Below are 18,251 nucleotides of genomic sequence, written 5' to 3' on the forward strand. Positions count from 1 at the left end.
TACTTTATTTCTCAGTAGGATTTGAGGGCAACAGCAGAAAGTCTTCCCCATGCCCTCGTTATATTAAGGTTGTATTACCACGCACTCATGGTAGGGAATGCATAATGGAAGTTATGCAGTTCTGTACATGGTGTTAGTCTAATGATCTTACACTGTTTTTGAAAGGACCCTATCCTCTTGTACTCCACAGCAGACTGGTTATTTAGCAGGTAGTAAGTTTGTACACTTTTGTAACCCTACTCTGAACAGCCTTATTATTATAGGAGGAGGATTGCCTAACACTGATTTTTTTTCCTCATAGGGAAAGCTAAAACAAGTTGTGGGGGGGGCTATAAAAAAAATACATCCCATGAACAAGAACCTCCCTGACATGCTAGGTGTTTGGTAATTAAGTTTTTTTCCCCACAGCCATCTGTTGAGGAACATTTTCCCCCACTACATGCACATATATGTATACTCTTTTTTTCAGAAAGAATAAACTGTCTCTGTAGTCTACCTTCAACAGAACTTTCCTGAATTTCCTTACAGAGTGTAGTACTCAGCCTGCATATACTGGCTACAAGAATTAGCAGAAAAAATGTGAGAACAACCAGTAGTGAGCTATGCTCAAGAAATCCTGGGCTAGGAAGGTCTACTACTACGAAGTAAACTTGGAGAAACCAGTTATTGAAACAAATGGCACAGCCCAGAGTCTCACTCCCTTAACCAATCTCTCTATTTACTTCCTGAGGATTGGAGGCAAGTGCATTTACTGTGACAGCAGTGCATGAAGAGCAGAGGAAAAAATCACCTTCATTTAGCCCAGGTATAGCTTGCTCACCCAAAACCAATACAGCAAGGATTGGAAATCCCATCTCAGTAATAAACCTGGTTCACTAAAATAAGCTGCCCTTTCAGTTCTGTTTTGAGTCGCATATAAAAGTTTATCCCTTATAATTCTGTGTTTACTCCCAAGTCATCTCACCATAGATAAGTGAACATAGAAATAGCCCTGTCACAGTAAACCCCAGTTCAAGATGAGGGTACCTTTGTACTGATTCCAGGGTTGTCAGGTTATGACTTTCTGCTAGCACTTAATAAAGCATTATAAACCACCACAGACATTTAAGATTCTTTTACTGTTATACAGCATAGACATGCACATGAATTGGCAAAATCTAATCACAAAATGAAAGATTTTTTTCCCAGGCAAATGGTAACAATTGTGCAACAGGTGTGTTCAATCATAAGGCTGTGGATTTCACTAACAAGTTTAGAAAGCTGGGTTATGCACACTCAACATCTTCCAAGTTGTAGAAATACATGTTTAACTTTTTTTCAAGTATCATGCATTTTCTCCTCCCCACCAGTTATTTTCCACCATCTAGAAAGAAAAGCAGAGGGACTGACTATTCTGCATTTTACACATGCCCTGAAAGAGGGAGGGGAGTATCTATTTCATTCTTAATGGGAAATGAATCATCAGATGCGTGTGGTAGACAAGAAGTACTAGGCCACTATCATATGCCAAAAAGCTTTTCTTGTAAGAATGACAAAAGACCAAACTTTACCCTCAGCAGTCATCTTTCCAGAATTCTAGTCTCCCAGGAAAAAGCCACAGTCCAATCTGATTACAAGGCTAATACACCAAATGAAGAGCCATGTTTATAAATATTTTCCAGATTAATATCCCAGTGAACATACCACCCTCTGTGTCCCCTTGTACAGAGCTACTCAAAGAGGAGGTCCTCATCCTTTTCTTCTACTAGCAGGTTGGCAGGCTCACGTTCCCCACCAGCTGCTCTCCACAACTCCCGCTCTTTTTCTGACTTCTCTTTCAATATTTTCTTTTTCTCCTGGATTTTCTTTAACCTACAGGAAGAGAGTCAAGGTGATTTACAAAGTCTTCACTGGTAGCATACCTGTGCTAAATACAGTAGGACAGCATATTAGTCTCCTCTTGCCATGAAACACTCCATCCCTCTGTAGTTTAGTGCACAAGGAAGGAAGAGACTGAATGAGGCTGGCAGCTGACAATTTAAAAATCTAATGTTGCCACTTTGACTTGGTCAGTTTCCCCCCTCCCTCCATCTGTGAATTAAACTACTATTTATTTACCTACTTATTTGGGGCTCATGTTGGTTTTGAGGAAATCCTAAGAACTTCATCCATCGCTTATAAGGTAGAATTAGTTGACAGAGAAGAGAAAAAGAATGTAACAAGGCAGGAAGAGAAAGTAGTACACAGGAAGATTACAGGTACAAAGGAACAGAGAAGGGGAATGACAAGTCAAAACAATGACTTTGGGGAGCTCGGTGCTTGGGAAACTTAATACTAAGAGGTTTAGAGGGATAGAAGAAATGGCCCAAAAAAACAGATTTCCATTAGGTCAGAAAGAAGCTTGTATTTGAGTCTGCTACCGCCTTCTTATAGCCCTGCCAAATTAAAAATGACCTTCTCAAGATCCTCATTTCTGAAAGCCTTTAAAAAACCTGCAGATGCATCCAAGGCATATAGTTTGCTTCTTGGCTCCTTACACCAGGTGTTAGAGCCATGTTCAGCACCACAGCCAAACAGCATGAGAGCATCTTGAAGAACAACTTCCCCTTTGATTCACTAGCACATATGGCAGTAAGCATTCCTTCCAGAGAAAAAAACAACATACAAAGCATTTTTACATGTCTTAGTGCACAGAATGTGCTCTCTTTTTGTAAAGAATTACTCCTCCACCTCTCTCCATTCTATTACTCCCCTCCCCGCTTTTTGTATCAGCTTGAAACTAGGATGACAACCAGCATCGTATGTCTAGACAGGTGTCTGCAAGCAAGAGCTTCAGTACCCATTTAGGAATCCTATATAAAGAGCCGAAGCTTTCATTTTGAAGGATGCCCACAGGCCAGGCTCCATCAAAAATCCTATCAGCGTTCTAGAAAAAGACTACAGTCACGCTGCCATGCCAGAAGTAGCCCAGGACATCCTTTGGTACTGTGAAAAGCCACCAACCTTGCTCTGTCCAACAAGTGTCCTTAGAGCAAGACACTGTACAGCAAGAATCCCTCCCAAGGACTTAGCCCCAGGATGTAATGTCAAACACAGAGGCAGGGCCTTATTTCCTCCCACCCCAACTACCCGGCTATGAATCTGTTGTGCAGCTTCGATGAGCTGGAGCATTCCTAGACACAGAAGACAGTTCTCTCCTTAACTCCCCCTCACCATTTCTTTATTCTACAAAAGGATCAGTCTGGGGTAAAGAAAGGGAAGTGATAGAACCAGCCTGGCCCCAAACACCTAGATGTCATACCTGTAGAACTCCTCTCGCTCTCTCTCATCCAACTCTGTGATGATATAGGACAGTGTGCGCTCAATCCTAGGAATAATCACTGAGAGAAACAAATAAGGAAGTCACTGCACTGCTGTCAAACTAAACATGAAAATAGAGCTGATGGAGTGCAAAGGCCAGATTATGCATTCACCAAGTTAGCCCAGTGATCAGTTTATCTGGGGAAGGTTTAAGTCAGGGGTCAGCAAACCTCAGCACACATGCCAAGCATGGCACCCAAGGCCATTTTGCTCAGCACGCCACTGCCAACTTGGGCTCTAAGCAGCTGCTGTCAGCCACAGAACTCAGGATGCTTCCAGCAGGTGGTTGGGGTCGGCTGCAAACAGCTGCTCCAGGCACGTCAGCACTCCAGCACCTTCAAAGGTAAACCTTCTGGTTTTTTCGGCACTCCGGCCAAAAAACGTTACCTACCCCTGATTTAAATCCTTTCATCAGAGCACATGGCCAACTAAATGCTATTTTCTTTAACCTTCTGTTCTACACCAATGCTCTAGCACAGACAGCTGTAGGGGGTCCAGTAGAGACAGAAAAAGAAGTTCAGTCTGTTTTTCCCTAAAGAACTTTTTTGCGTGCATCTAACTTAAAACTTGTCTTTGGATAGCTTCAGGTCACTGATCCTCCCTCACCTTTAGACTGAACAATCTGCTTTCTTTCCACATCCCTACAGTCTTAAACTGCAATCTCCTCTCACCCCTTCCAAATTAAGCTAAAAAGGTCAGATTTTTTCATTACTAACAGTATAGGCTTCCAAAAACCATCCAGCTGCTGGAAACAGTGACCAGATATGCTGTATACTGGGGCACTGTGCTGTGGGAGGCGCTTTCTTGAGTGAGGCAGAATGAGATGCACCAATAATACTCTGATCACTTGGATTACAGGACATATCTACAAACATTCAGGTATTTAACAATACTGGACAAATTACAGTTTTGGAAATGGCACTCTGCTATCAGATTCTTTGAGCAGCTCTACTGAATGGGGTATTTCTACCCTCCTACTACCAGTCTCAAAAGGTCCATAATTGCCACATTAACGTCTTCCACAATAAAACCCAGGTTTTAGTATCCCTTTTTCAATGAAGAAGACATTTTACAATGTTTGTTTGTTTTTCACACAAAGCTGGCTGCCAGAAGATGTGCCCAACTGTGTGTGGTATAAAAACATTTAAAATATTTGCCATAAGGACAGAAGGTGGCAACATTTTAAATGGAGCTTTAAAAGGTCAGAAAAGCTACAGCAAGGAACAAGACTGGCAAAGGCGGTGGCTTGCACACCAACACGACCAAGATTGCTTGGAAGGCCAAACAGGAAGGCACTCACAGTGACAGGATCTGAGTGGCAAGAAGCAGACAAGGCCTGAGAGTTCAATAGGTCAAGTCCATGGAAAGCAGTATTTTAAGTGAGGACAGCTTAAAACTGTAGTCCAAATGAAGCAGTTCAGAAGAGGAAATAGGAATGTAGTGCATGGTCATGCTCCCTCCTTGTGAAAAGGTAGATGTCTCCATGACTTAAGGAGGCTCTTGAAATAATCATGGCATGTTTATACACGTTTGGGGGGTGGGGGGAAGGGTATTTAGAGTGGCTTTTAGGAGCCACTCTAATTAAAATGCCCACAGCAGCTCATGTATTCAGTGTCCCGCGTTCCAAAATGGTGGCAGGGGTGCTTTAACTAAAGCTCTTCGAACAAGCTTTACTTAAAGTGCCCCTGCCGCTATTTTGAAATATGGGACACTGAGCACACAAAATGCTGCAAGACGCTGGAGCATTCCTATCAAAACGCTCCAGTAGACTCAATTAATCGAGTGTGCTCTGACACTTTCTAATGCGAATGTGCTGGAACAGGTGTATAGGCACCCTTGGTGTCCAAAGATGGAAACTGGATAACAAATGTTAAGAGGAAATAGCAGTAGCAATGCACATGGACACTACTGCAGAGCTGGCAAAAGGCAGGAGGTGCAAACGTCAAAAATATGGAAAATACTTCAGGCTTGGGGACAACACCAAAGGTTCATGAGATAACATCCATCTCAGTCAACAAATGGCATGATACAATGTTCGCTGACATTTTCCTAGGTCCAGAAGCACCATCTTAAGCACCTGTACATATTTGATATCTTCAGACAGAAACTTGATGAAGCACATCATTAAAAGTACTTTAATGAAATTCACAGAATGACTGCAACCCCAGAGTCTGTTCTGCATCAAGAGTTATCAAAACTTAAATGTCATGAACCTCATTTTAATAGACAGATTGCCTCTCGCTTGCTTTCCCTCGCACACTAATCACCTCCATTGCCTTCCAAAAAAAGTGTCACAGAGCATCCCCATGGCAACAAAAACAGCTGCCTTATGTTATGCCTTAGTACAGTGCATTAAATCTTCCCTTTTCTTCCAGCCAACCCCATGTGATCCACCAGCTTTCTGCAGATCACTGGCAAACTCTGCAGACCACCATTTCAGAACAGTTTCATAGTTTGTGGGGTCGGAAGGGACCTGAACAGATCATGAAGTCCGACCCCCTGCCTAGGCAGGAAAGAATACTGGGGTCAAATGACCCCAGCAAGGTGTTCGCCTAGCCTTGTCTTAAAGACCCCCAGGGTAGGAGCCAGCACCACTTCGCTTGGAAGTTGGTTCCAGACCCTAGCCGCCCTGACTGTGAAGTAGTGTTTCCTGATGTCTAGTCTGAATCTACCCTCTGCCAGCTTGTGACTGTCATTCCTGGTCACTCCTGGTAGCACTCGGGGGAACAGGGACTCCCCCAATGCCTGCTGGTCCCCTCTAACTAGTTTGTAACAGGCCACTAGATCCCCCCTCAGCCTTCTCTTGTGGAGGCTGAACAGGTTCAGGTCCCATAGCCTCTCTTCATAGGGCCTGCCCTGCTGCCCCCTGTTCATGTGAGTGGCCCTCCTCTGGACCCTCTCCATGCTGTCCACATCCCTCTTGAAGTGCGGTACCCAGAACTGGACGCAGTACTCCAGCTGCGGCCTGACCAGTGCCACATAGAGGGGGAGGATCACCTCCTTGGACCTGCTCGAGATGCATCTGTGGATGCATGACAAGGTACGGTTGGCCTTCCTGACTGCATCCCCACACTGCCGGCCCATGTTCATCTTGGCACCAATGATGACTCCAAGATCCTTTTCTGCCTCTGCACTGACAAGAGGGGAGTTCCCCAGCCTGTAGGTATGCTGCTGGTTCTTCCTCCCCAGGTGCATCATCTTGCACTTGTCAGTGTTGAAAACCCATCCTGTTCTCATCCGCCCACCCCTGTAACCTGTCTAGGTCCTATTGCAGCCTATTCCTCCCGTCCAGCGTGCCCACATCACCCCATATCTTAGTGTCATCAGCAAATTTGAACAGGGTGCTTTTTACCCCCCTTGTCCAAGTCACTGATGAAGATGTTGAACAGTGCGGGCCCAAGGACCAAGCCCTGGGGGACTCCAATGCCCATATCCCTCCAAGTCGAAAATGACCCATCCACCACCACTCTTTGGGTACAGCCCTCCAGCCAGTTAGCGAACCATTTGACTATGCAGGTGTCAACACCACCACCACAGTTGACCTACAGGACCTAAAAACAGCTACCTCAACCTTTCTTCCAATGCTCACACTACCTTTGTTTCCCTATGATGAGCAGCATTGCATGGTTTACTGTACATATGTAATATTGATAGCAACTCTTGATCTTTACAGAAAGTCCTCAAACAGTAGAGCAAACTAAGAAAATTATCAACTAAGTACCAAGACTCTGCTCAAAAGGTGCACAGTTCCAAAAGATCTTGAGAGATTGGAAAGCTGGGTTGATACTAACAGGATGAAGTTCAGTGCTGACCAATGCAAGGTGCTACACCTCAGGAAGAATGATCAAAAATACAAAACGCAACACAAGTGACATCTGGGTGGATGGCAATGCTACAGAAAAGAATCTAGGCATCTTGATATACCACAGAATCAATATGAGTCTGCAGTTGTGATGCAGCTGCACAACAGAAGCAGTACGTGCAAGACACAGGAGGCAATAATGCCTCTCTACTCAGCATTGGCCAGGCCTCATCTAGAGTACTGTGTGAAGTTTTGGGCTCCACATTTTTAAAAAGATGTAAATAAAGTTAGAGAGGGTCAGGGGGCAGGGGGCACAAAAATAATAAGAAACTTGAAAGACAGGTCATACAGGAAAGGTTGAAGGAAATAGACATGTTCAGGTTGTGGAAAAAGTGGTTTAGAAGAGACATGATGGTAACTTTCAAATACCTGAAGGGTTGCTATAGAGGGAAAACACTTTTTTTCTCTTGCTAGCATAAGCAAAGACTGATGGCTCGAAGTTGCAGCAAAGCAGGTTTAGGTTGGATAGAAGGAAAAACTTCTTCATTGTTAGAACAGTGAGACAGTAGAATAGCCTTCCTAGGGAAACTGTGGACTCTCTGTCACTGGAGGTATTCAAGAAGTTGAGCAGGCATTGGTCCAGGATCTAGGAATACCTGTGCTTAAGCTCTACTACAAGTATTTTCCACACTCCTGGGTTTTGCTGGTTGCCATGTGCAGCAGAGAGGGAATTTTTCCCCCTTACATTGCTACATGTCAGGGGTTGGCTTTTTTTTTTAAGCCTTCCTCAGAAGCACTGGGTGTTGGCTGCAGCCAAGGCTAGGGATTTTGACTGGGATGTGCAAATGTTCCTGATGGGACTTAAACAGAGAGGTTCCTGGCTAGAGAGTCCTGCCCCTCCATCCAGGGTCAGAGCGCAACTGCCACATGTGTGGTCAGGAATGAACTTTACCCCATGATCATATCAATACAGACTGTGGAGGGTTTTGCCTTCCTCAGTAATGGCGAGCGTGGCGCTCTTTCTGTTATCTCTTGAGCATATTTTAACAACCTCTGCAACAACAGAATGTTGGCTACCATGGCTCCTCTGCTTTAACTGTGGCACATTACAGCCTCTTCTCTTGTTGCTTTGTCAGAATTGACTGCATAGTTTTGCTAATTATTTGGATAAGGATGATCCTCCCTCAGGCACAGATCTGGATTAGATGACCTCTGTAGGTCCCTTCAAGCCTTACTTCTCTATGATTCTATGACCTCCTAAAGAGGCTCAAATATAATGGTCTTAAAAGGGGAAGCTTCCAACGCACTTACCGTGTTCAATGGCATTCACACGTCTGTTCGTTATCTTAATGGCTTCATCCAAAGTAACAAAGGAAGTCTGACAAAATGAGACCAAATAATTAGCAAAACAATGAAAGCCAGCATTTTCAACATACAAGCAAAACCAACTGCCTTCTGTGAGCCATGTCTGTTGTTCTGGAAGGCTCAAGGCTACCCTGGTATAAACAGGTTGATTGCCATTAATGTTATGCCTTCCTGCTGCTGACCAAATACTGGCAGCAATAACCCTAGTGTTCCATATGCCAGCAGCCTACAGGGACATTATTAGCTAAGCATCACAAGAGATTTCAGAATAGCAGTGAGATAACTGGCCACAAGGAGGTCACTGAAGAGGTGCATCTGGGAGTTGCTAAACGAGCCCTTCACCTTCTCATATATTTTCAGCAGAAGGAAATATAGGTGAAGGATCAACAGCAGACAGAGCAAGTATTCAGTGGCTGTGGCTGCCAACAGGAGCCATTGGTGAAGGGTGGTGGTGGTGGGGCAGAAAAAAAGAAAAGAAACTGCAGACCCTGTTGAGAAAGAAGGGACACACTGAAAAAGGACTGCAGAAGAGAAAGAACACTGAAGCCCTTAGCTGCCAGGACTTCACAGCTCAAAGGGTGAAGGTACTCAAACTGAAAAACTGCACAGATTGTTGTGCCTCCAAAGCCAACAACTGTAAGAAAGCAGAAGCATGAGACGCACCTTTGCTGGTGTTCTCTCACCCACCTGTAATGAGGCCAGTTCTACAAGCAGCTCCACTGCTTTTGCATAGTTCCTCTTCAGTTTTGCCAGCTGTTCCCCACCTCTTGCTAAGCCAGTCAGCTCATAACCTAAAACAACCCATCAATTTTAGTATCCCTAACAATAAAGATCAGGCCGCCACAAGTTACAGGTATGGGGAGGGTTCCAGCACTGGCAATGGGATGCTAAACTTTTCACTTCTGTCAGATGTTCTATCCTTGCAGAGCCTGGTATATGCAGAGTCATAACTGCTGGATAACTACTCTACAATGTATACAATGTCAACTAGTCCCATATTTGCTCATAGACACATTTACTATCAAAAGCAACCTCCTACTATTAAAAGTAACCTCTGCATTTCGAATCTCTACTGACATCCAAAGTTAAACTCCTCTCCAATCCCTGAAGGCAACTCCTCCAGGTCATGGTTGAGGAACAAGGGCAGAACAGCATGGAGGAAGTTTGCATTACCACTGCCGGTGCTGATAAAAATATCCAGAACTGTTACATATTTTCACAAGAAACTTCCCCCCAACTCCCAACACACACATCTGGAGATATAAAACATGTTTTGTACTTACTATCTCCTCCTTCTTGGTAGTGTTCAAACACTGGCAGAGTTACACCTGTTAAAAAGACATGAGTTTAAGAGGCATGCTAAGATTTGTTACTCAGACTACAGTGCTATGCTTGCAGAAGCAGAATATACTGCAGTGCAGCTATAGCTTTTTCAACTTGAAAAATAGATGCAAGATAACATTAAGAGACCCTACATGCATACAGCTGGGTTAAGTGAAGACTGTGGGAACAATACCCATAAAAGTACTTAAAAGGAATAAACACCAAGAATATTTAATAGAATGGAATCAGGCTAAAGTTTAGGCTGCATGTGACAAAGTGCTTTCCAATAGTGACAGCTATTAGAATTGGCTTCTGGGAACATGACAGCTTCTACCACTTACTCATTAAGGCTGCAGAGAACAAAGCTCTGGAGAATGTGGGTTTTCCCTGTCGGTCAGCTGGCCACTGGGATAGGAACCTAATAACCCCAGAACCCCTGTCACAGTTTCACAGGCAGAAACACTAGAAGATTCCCTGGCTCCCCTGAAGGCAGACGGCAGAGGGGCTGGAGAAAGCTGTGTGCAATGTTATGAAGGTAGTGACTGTTAGGGGGTGGCAAGAAAGGGTGCTCCCTGCAAGAAGACAGGGGAAGCTAAGTCCCTATTTGAAGGAGCTAGCTGTGACTGAGGAAAGGTTAACCCCAGGGGATTTTCACAGGAATTTTTGAGGGCTGGATGGTAGTCTGCAATGATTCTGTCAGTGTTGTTGTACCATTTGTTGCCAAAGCATTTGATCACTTTTTCTATTTCATACCATTTGTTCTTCCTTGTAAAAATCCCTTTTGCTTTACCAAAGTACCTGTAGTAAATCATGATTTCTGCCCTAATTAATAATCTGAATATACCCATTCAGCAGAACGGGGGACCAATAAGTTTATACAAGCTCAGCTGCATCTCCAGGAGCACCCCAACACTCAAGGTTTTGCCACAGCAACCCCCCTACTAACTTCTTACTACCATTAAGAAAACAAGACAAATTATAGGCACAACACTTATTTTCTCAGCAAGTGTCTCTACAACTAATGGAGGAAGGGAGAAACATGACTATGGAAGCACATATTTAGAAACAAACCTATGTATTCCAGAGTCTTCCCAGGAAAAACCAATGGGAAATACCCATGCTTTGCTAAAAGTAGGAAACTAGTCACCTGCTACGTTGTCTTTCTTAGCTCTGATCTTGACTTGAGCCTTATTCACATTCTGGATCACAGTGGTACTGAAAGGAAGAAAAAGTATCTTGATTAGGCAGAATCTAATTGTACTCTAACTGATTATTGTGTGTATACAGCAAGCAGCTGTCAACCTGCTTCAAAAAACTGGTGCAACTAGTGTTCAGTTCAGGAAGACAGTTCACTCACAAACACTAGTAGTTAACTGCAGCAAGCTTCTTGTAAATGAACTGAAAGTTAACACAAGAGCAATGAAACTCCAATTGCAAAACTAAAGCAGTGCTTGTAAAAGTAAAGGGACAAGTCCCTTAAATGTGCATTTGACCACTGGCCATTAACGTACTTTCAAGCCTCATACTGGCTCCCAAAAACTAGCACCGTACTTAGCAGGCAACTTCACAGGAACCTCTTAGTGCAGGAGTGGGCAAATGTGGCCCACCAGGCCATTCTATCCAACCCACAGGGCCCCCTCAAAATTAAGGAAATTAATATTTATCTGCCACTGGCTGCATGTCATTCGGCCCTCAATGGCTTGCCAAAACTCAGTAAGTGGCCCTCCACCCAAAATAATTGCCCACCCCTGTCCTAGTGGCAGTCTGTGACTAAGCTGCATATTCCCCAAAGCTGACATCCAAGTCCAAGTTCCAATGGCCAACCTGGTTGAGAGAACAATCAAGACAAATGGAAAGACATGCAAGGACTGTCCACCTGCAATACTATTATGTGATAAAGTCAAGTTTCTACAGTACTTAAAGGATCCACAATGATTTATAACCAATATGCATGTACTTGCTTTAAACACACAGAAATTAAGTTCCTTTAAGGAGAAAAATATCTGCCCACTACTTACAGCTCAGCATTTTAACAGATTAGAACAGGAAGTGAAAGTACCACTTCCAAATGAAACTGCAAAAGATTTTAAGAGAGGCTGCGCATCTCCAGCAAGAAGTAGTATCCCAAATCCTACATTAGGGTATTTACTGCTGCTTCAAAAGAGAAGAGCTATCTACTGCTGGGGTTTTAAACATATGGCCTGCAAGTTGGATCCAGACTGTGGAGCCACATGATCTGGCCTGTGGATCACTGGACTGACCGTACATACTAGCTCCAGCCCTACACACCCTGCACAAAGCACAGATGGTCAGTCTGGGGCTGCAAGCAGTACCTCCCCAGCTGGCCCTGTTGGCTCTGGCTTGGGAGCCAGTGCCAATCTGGACTGGGCCATATTAGAACCATTGCAAAGGGCTGATCCAGCAGGGCACTGCATGCAGCATGCACCCATGCCAGCTGTTCTGCCAGTCAAACTCTGTGCATCACAGGCAGTACACACCGGCCCCAGGGCTCACTGTGTACACAGCACATGGCATATGCTGTGCATGGCACACAGGCTGGAACTGGTACTACATATGGCACAGATGGTCTGGGCTATAGGCTGCATGCAGTGCTCTGGACTGACCCCCTGTGCTGCCTGCTGCACCAAGTGCAGTACGTGTGCTGGGGCCAGTACACGCCAATGTTGGCTCCATATGCTGCATGCATAGTGAGCCCTGGAACCAGTGTGTGCTGTGCACTATGGCCCTGCACAAAGGGTTGGCCCCCATCTGGGTTGCAGACCAGCCCAGTGACCCCCATCTGGCTCACAGGGCCTGATGGTTTTGGCAACGCTAATCTACTACATCAAAAGTACATCCCCATGCCAGAAGGATGACACCCCCTATTTCCAGCAGTAACGATACCTAGCCCTGCTTGGCTTTACCAAGTCTTCTGTCATCACAGTCTGAGGCAACATGGTTGCCTCATTTGGATGAGGGTTTACAGAGCAATTCATTCTGCCATGTTTATACCTGATCAAAAGGTTTCAAAAAATATATATCTGATGTGAAATAATAGTTTACTCTTGAAAGAAAAAAGGAATGCAAAAGTCTCAGAGAACTGTGATGAAATCAAAAAATTATTATTCTTAATTTATACATGCAGCCCTCAATAATTCTATGATAAACTGCATTCAACCAGAAGGGAGAAAAGATCCCCTACTGAGTCAGTAGCATAGGAAAATTGGAGTAGATCTCCTCATGACAGTAGTAAGTGGTGATGTAGCCAGAGAAGAAAAAACCCTGCCTTTCTAGCTTTGCAAGAAACAGCAAAAGGAAAACTAGTCCAATGTTCTGTCGCACATTCATGTCTCTCTGCATTTCAGAGTCCAACTATGAAAAGCTGTTACTTAATCAACTGAGGATTTACACTTGCATGAAAACCAGGGTGTTTAACTTCCAAAGTATGTTTCCCTAGCACAAACTATTTTGCTCTCTTACCGTTTCCCCCCACCTTATCATAAGGCTGCCTTCTCCCTTATAATTCTTCTACTCGTTCCCCAGAAGAAAAAAAAGTCAACAGCTATCACTTCTGCAAAGGACACTACTGAGGATCCTGTGTGCTGAAATGCCAGTCGGTGGTCCTCACCTGAAGTCTCCTGCTGTGAACTTTGCTTCAGCAAGTGAAAAGGCAGCTTCTCTCATCACCTCACCCATCAATAACTTAGTCTGAGAGGAAACAGAGAAGGAAGTTTAAAGCATAACAATCATCAATCCTGAAAATCCTGGAAAATTAGCAGTGCAGCTGCCAACATTTAAGACATGAAGAAGAAAATCCTGTATCCCAAAGTTTCCCCAACATTGTGGGTCAAAAGTATGCAGGAGATTGCAAGCCCTGCAAGATTCAGTGCATAGTACAGATGGATACACAGTATAAGACCAATTATAATGTCTCCCTTTAAGACCTCTGTTTTATCACGAACTGGGAACCTCAATACAAGCTCCCCACCTTTAATTCAGACTCCCACCAGTTCTCATACCTCTCAAATTACAGAACAAATGCCTTCTCTTTTTTTGCAACTCTTCCCAGCACAGATAAAGCTTAGCCCTTATGACTGCAAAGAAAATACTGAAATGAAAATCTGGATATGAACTAATTCACTACTGCCTTCCAAGTCTGAAAGCAACTAGCTTGTCTGCCATGTTCTTGTCTGACCAGTTCTGATGGCTTGTCTATAACATGAAACAGAACCACTGCTTGCAGAAGTTTTCAGCAGCAGTTTCAGTCAAAGCGGTGCTGGACACAGGTCAGTTGCAAGAGCACAAAACAAAACACTCAGCAGCATTCCAAGCCTTGGGCCTCTCCCTAGTACTGCAGAGAACATGAATGCCTAAGAAACAAGAGCCATCTAGACAGGACTGGTTATCCCTACCTGCTAATTTGCTTAGCAAGCAATTGATATTACAAGTCAGCAGCATCCTCCCAAGCCAGGTGTAATTCAAAAAAGCATGAATACATGGCTAGTTAAAAACTAGTCCCATAGCACATTACACCATCAGCCAATTTCCAGCAGAGCCTAGACAGACCTCTGGGTACAGAAGGAAGCAGATCTATAGGACCATAGGAAAGTAAAGCTAGAAAGGATCTCATGAAGTCATCTAGTTCAGCTCCCTGCTCAAGGCAGGATCATCCCTGACCAAACCACCCCAGTCAAGTGTTTGCCTAATCAGCTCTTAAACCTTTGAAGCAATCTCCATTCCACAGTTTTTCTAGGTAGCCTTTTCCAGTAATTGACCATCCTAATAATCAGAAAGTTCCTCCTAAAGTCCTAAATTTCTCTTGCAGAAGCTTGAGGCTACTGCTCCTAGTCTTGTCCCCTAAGGCCACAGAGAAAAGCCCATTTCCATCCTCTCTGTAAACCATCAATCAGGTATTTGAAGACTGTTATCAAATTCCCCCTCAGTCTTCTATGGCTACTTGTAGAGGGAAGAGATTTGAAAGGTGCACCACAAGTGAAGAAAACCATTTCTGTCCACCTTCCCCTAAACATAACTTTTATTTATCATCAGCACTAAATCATTTCCCCTGCAGTGAATTTTGCAGGTCATGTCAAAACACAGGCGTTGATGTTAGAAAATAAAAAGAGTGCGAATTGCATGTATCCTACGGGGGGATGGGGATCACACCCAAATCTTCCGTGAGCTACCCGAGTACCTGAGAATGCAGGTTACCCACAAAGCTGTTCCAAATTCCAACCTATACAAAAGCAGTAGCAGCTTAAGCAGCATGGAAATGCAGGATTTAGAGAAAGCACATGATGAGTTCCTGACAGAGTGAGAAAGAAGAGAACACAGTTCACCTACCTCAATAATTTTCTTGAGGATCTGTCGGAATCGAAGAGTCAAAGCATCAGATTTTTTCTTTAAGAGGTTGCGACCTGTCTGGGCCCCTTTCAAACGAGCTTTCATGATGGTCTGAGCCCTGTTAATAATGAAGAGAAAAGGTCTTTCTGTTGTCACCCAATGGAATTAGGAGAAAGTTAAAAACATTTCTGAAGCAGAAAATGATCCATATTAAGAAGTAACAGAACAAATTCCTCTTTCCTGCCACACGCAGGCATTTCTGCTTTTTACAAACTGGAATTCATAATACCACCTCACAAATGGGGTTTACAAGGTTAGTGATTGTAAAGCCGAGGCTCTCGAAGTGCTGACAAGTGCTGTAAAAGGCATTGCCACTCAAGTAATCCTTCAGTTATTCCATCATACAAAGCCATTCATTGAGCGATCAAAACTCCCAGAAACTTAACTGATCTAGAACCCATAATGAAAAGCAAAACTAACCCACTATTGTCCTGAGTAGATTAGATTTACTTTCTGATATTTTAACCCTTGCATCTTCTCAACACCCAGCAAATACTACAAAAAAGACAAGGATTCTTCATCTGACCTCATCTTACTAAATATTGATACAAACAGACTTTCCTATTTTGCCTCAAATGTAACAAATTCATACACACCTGTAGAGGAAACACTGTCCAAAGAGTGGGGTAAATCCCTATCCTAAGAAGTTTAGAAGTTACTGAAATAATTTGACTGTCTCCAAAGTAAAAAACACTTAGAATGCAACATATCTCCTATGCCAGAATAAAATATTAAACTCACTCCTTGTACAGACTTAGGAACTAAAGTCAGAAGGGCCATGGGTTTGGTTTCCATCTCAGCCACAAAGCATGTCTTTGCTGTAGAGTTTAGTGGTAGCAGTCACATTGCAAAACAATAGTTAAGCTACACACAGCAGCTGTTAACAGGCAACAAGTTGTGCTAATTTGAGCAACAACCTAAGCATTGCTAGCACACATAGAAAAGACATTAAAAGTATTGCTCAGGTTGTTTCTGTAGTGGCGACAAGGCCACCAGCTTCCTCTGTGACCTTGGAAAAGCCATTTAACTGCCATTTGTCTCAGATGCCCACAAGTACAGCAGCAATACTACAAAGGCATGTTTTGAAAATAACTTCATTAAAAGTCTGAAAGATGTTCACATCCCATAGTGATGGAACAACTTAAGTATAGAGGCAGACAAACCCATGTGCATGTACACACACACACTTTTACTGCAAATGTCAGCAGTACCTTAAGGAACAGAAAGGAAGCTTCCCTTTTTTTTTTTTTTTTTTTTTTTAAAGAACTAATTGCCTGAAACCTCACAAATCTGGAGGTTTCACAGCCCTGTATCAACTGGTTTATTCTGTCATCTAGCTATCAAAGGCTGGCTCATTTTCTGGTCCAAGTAAGATTTAACAAGCTCCATGTATAAACTACACACAATCCTGTTTACCATCAGAAAAGGGCAGAGCAGGTACAGCAAATGACTCCAAGCTTCTGATGTAGAAAGACATATGCCAACACGATACTTAACTCTCTCCAACCGTTAAAGTGAAATTACATTTCACTTGGTGTAACCAATCTTAATGGAAAGCATAGACTTTATCAAAATGCCTCAACTCACAGAACACCCTAAATCCTTCCAGAAGGAAGAATAGGTATATAACTAACCCTGGAGCCCCTGCATCATCAGGTTTGGCAAACTGCATTTTAGGAGTGAGAGGCAACTGAAATGGAGGTATCAAGACTAAGGCAATGACCCTTCTGAGACACTAATCATCACTAAATACAACAAACAGCAGCCTCCCCACACCCAGCTTGAACAAGGAGGTGCAACTCACAGCCTGACCACCTGGATCAAGACAGCGGAGCTGCTGGAACTACCATTGCCAGCTTCCTATTAAAGGTGTGAGCAGCAGCTAGTAATTTCAAACAGACTAGGAATGGTCTTGCTGCTCAGGACAAAATTTGGATGCCCCTGGGGAAGTTCAATAACAGCACCATAAGAATAGTTCCATAGCTCAAGCATCTCATGTTCCGCTCCAATGATAGCCACGTTCCATGCTTTGTCAAAGGCATCTGACTATGTGACAAATCATTTGCTGTTAGGATCTGGAAAGTTACTAAAATATGGTTTTACATTCCAAGTATTTAACTTCCTCTCTTTTCTTAATCTCACGTCCCATTTCCCCACATGCTGTATTTCGCTATAACCATGATGCAGTAGCATTTCCTATCTGAATGAAAGGAAAGGCAAGTTTCAGTTCACCTTCCCCTACCAGCTCTATAAAGAAGACTTTAAAAGGTCTAGTTCTGCCTTCAGGAATAGCCTATAAGTAGCATGTGCCTTCAAGCAGAGAACCAAGGCCACACTTCCCAACTCACATAATGTCACCTTCTCTTAAAGAGTCAAGTAACTTGCTCCTAGCCCCTAACCTATTCTTCATGTCTCTGTCAGGTCTATGCTAGCGCCTGCTCTTGATACCATTAGGTCAGTGTTTCACCTCGGGGAGGAAGGAATAAGCAGGGCTGACAAGGGTACAGCGCTAACTCCTCAGGAGCTACATTTGCTGTTTGAGCTCACTGCCACAGCTGCTGCCAGCAGGCACCAGCAAAGCAGCTATCCTGCAGACCTGCACCCAGGAGCTTCCAGCAGCACAAATCCTGGAAAGAGGCCCTGAAGATGGACCGAGGCACCACCCGTCCGGCGAAGGGGACCCTCACTGAGGGTGGAGCGGCCGCCAGCCCCTCCGCCGGCCTCGTCTCCAGGCCAGTCCCCCAGGGCCCGGCGGGGGAAACATGTGAAGGGCAGAGCGAGGCCCCGAGCCCCTGCCAGCAACCGGCCGCCGCAGGGCCACGCGACACTCACATCCGCGAGGGGAAGACCTCGATCCGGTCCTTGCCCGACATGGCGGCTGCCGATCGCGCACCCCCGCGCCGCCACCACCCGAACGTGTCACCACCAGGCGCAGAGGCAGACTCAGACTCCCGTTCCGCTGCCCTCAGCTAGCCCCGCCCCCCGTCGCTGAGGTAACGGAAGAAGCCACGAGTGATAG

The 18,251-nt window shown here is 44.2% G+C and overlaps 1 protein-coding gene across 1 annotated transcript; it reads right to left on the minus strand.

Annotated features, from left to right (window-relative positions):
- Window positions 1-1,099: 1,099 nt before the first annotated feature.
- ATP6V1D (ATPase H+ transporting V1 subunit D) lies at window positions 1,100-18,225 on the minus strand. Its single transcript, XM_090033185.1, has 9 exons — window positions 18,065-18,225; window positions 15,173-15,290; window positions 13,458-13,537; window positions 10,977-11,044; window positions 9,790-9,834; window positions 9,194-9,297; window positions 8,453-8,519; window positions 3,281-3,359; window positions 1,100-1,851 (listed from the first exon to the last, which is right to left on the minus strand). The coding sequence occupies exons 1-9, from the start codon at window positions 18,103-18,105 to the stop codon at window positions 1,710-1,712; spliced, it is 744 nt and encodes a 247-aa protein (XP_089889311.1). The 5' UTR covers window positions 18,106-18,225; the 3' UTR covers window positions 1,100-1,709.
- Between the last annotated feature and the right edge of the window lie 26 nt (window positions 18,226-18,251).

The sequence above is a fragment of the Crocodylus siamensis genome, chromosome 2, assembly GCF_052110815.1.
Source record: "Crocodylus siamensis isolate JL-2025a chromosome 2, ASM5211081v1, whole genome shotgun sequence".
Taxonomy (NCBI): domain Eukaryota; kingdom Metazoa; phylum Chordata; order Crocodylia; family Crocodylidae; genus Crocodylus; species Crocodylus siamensis.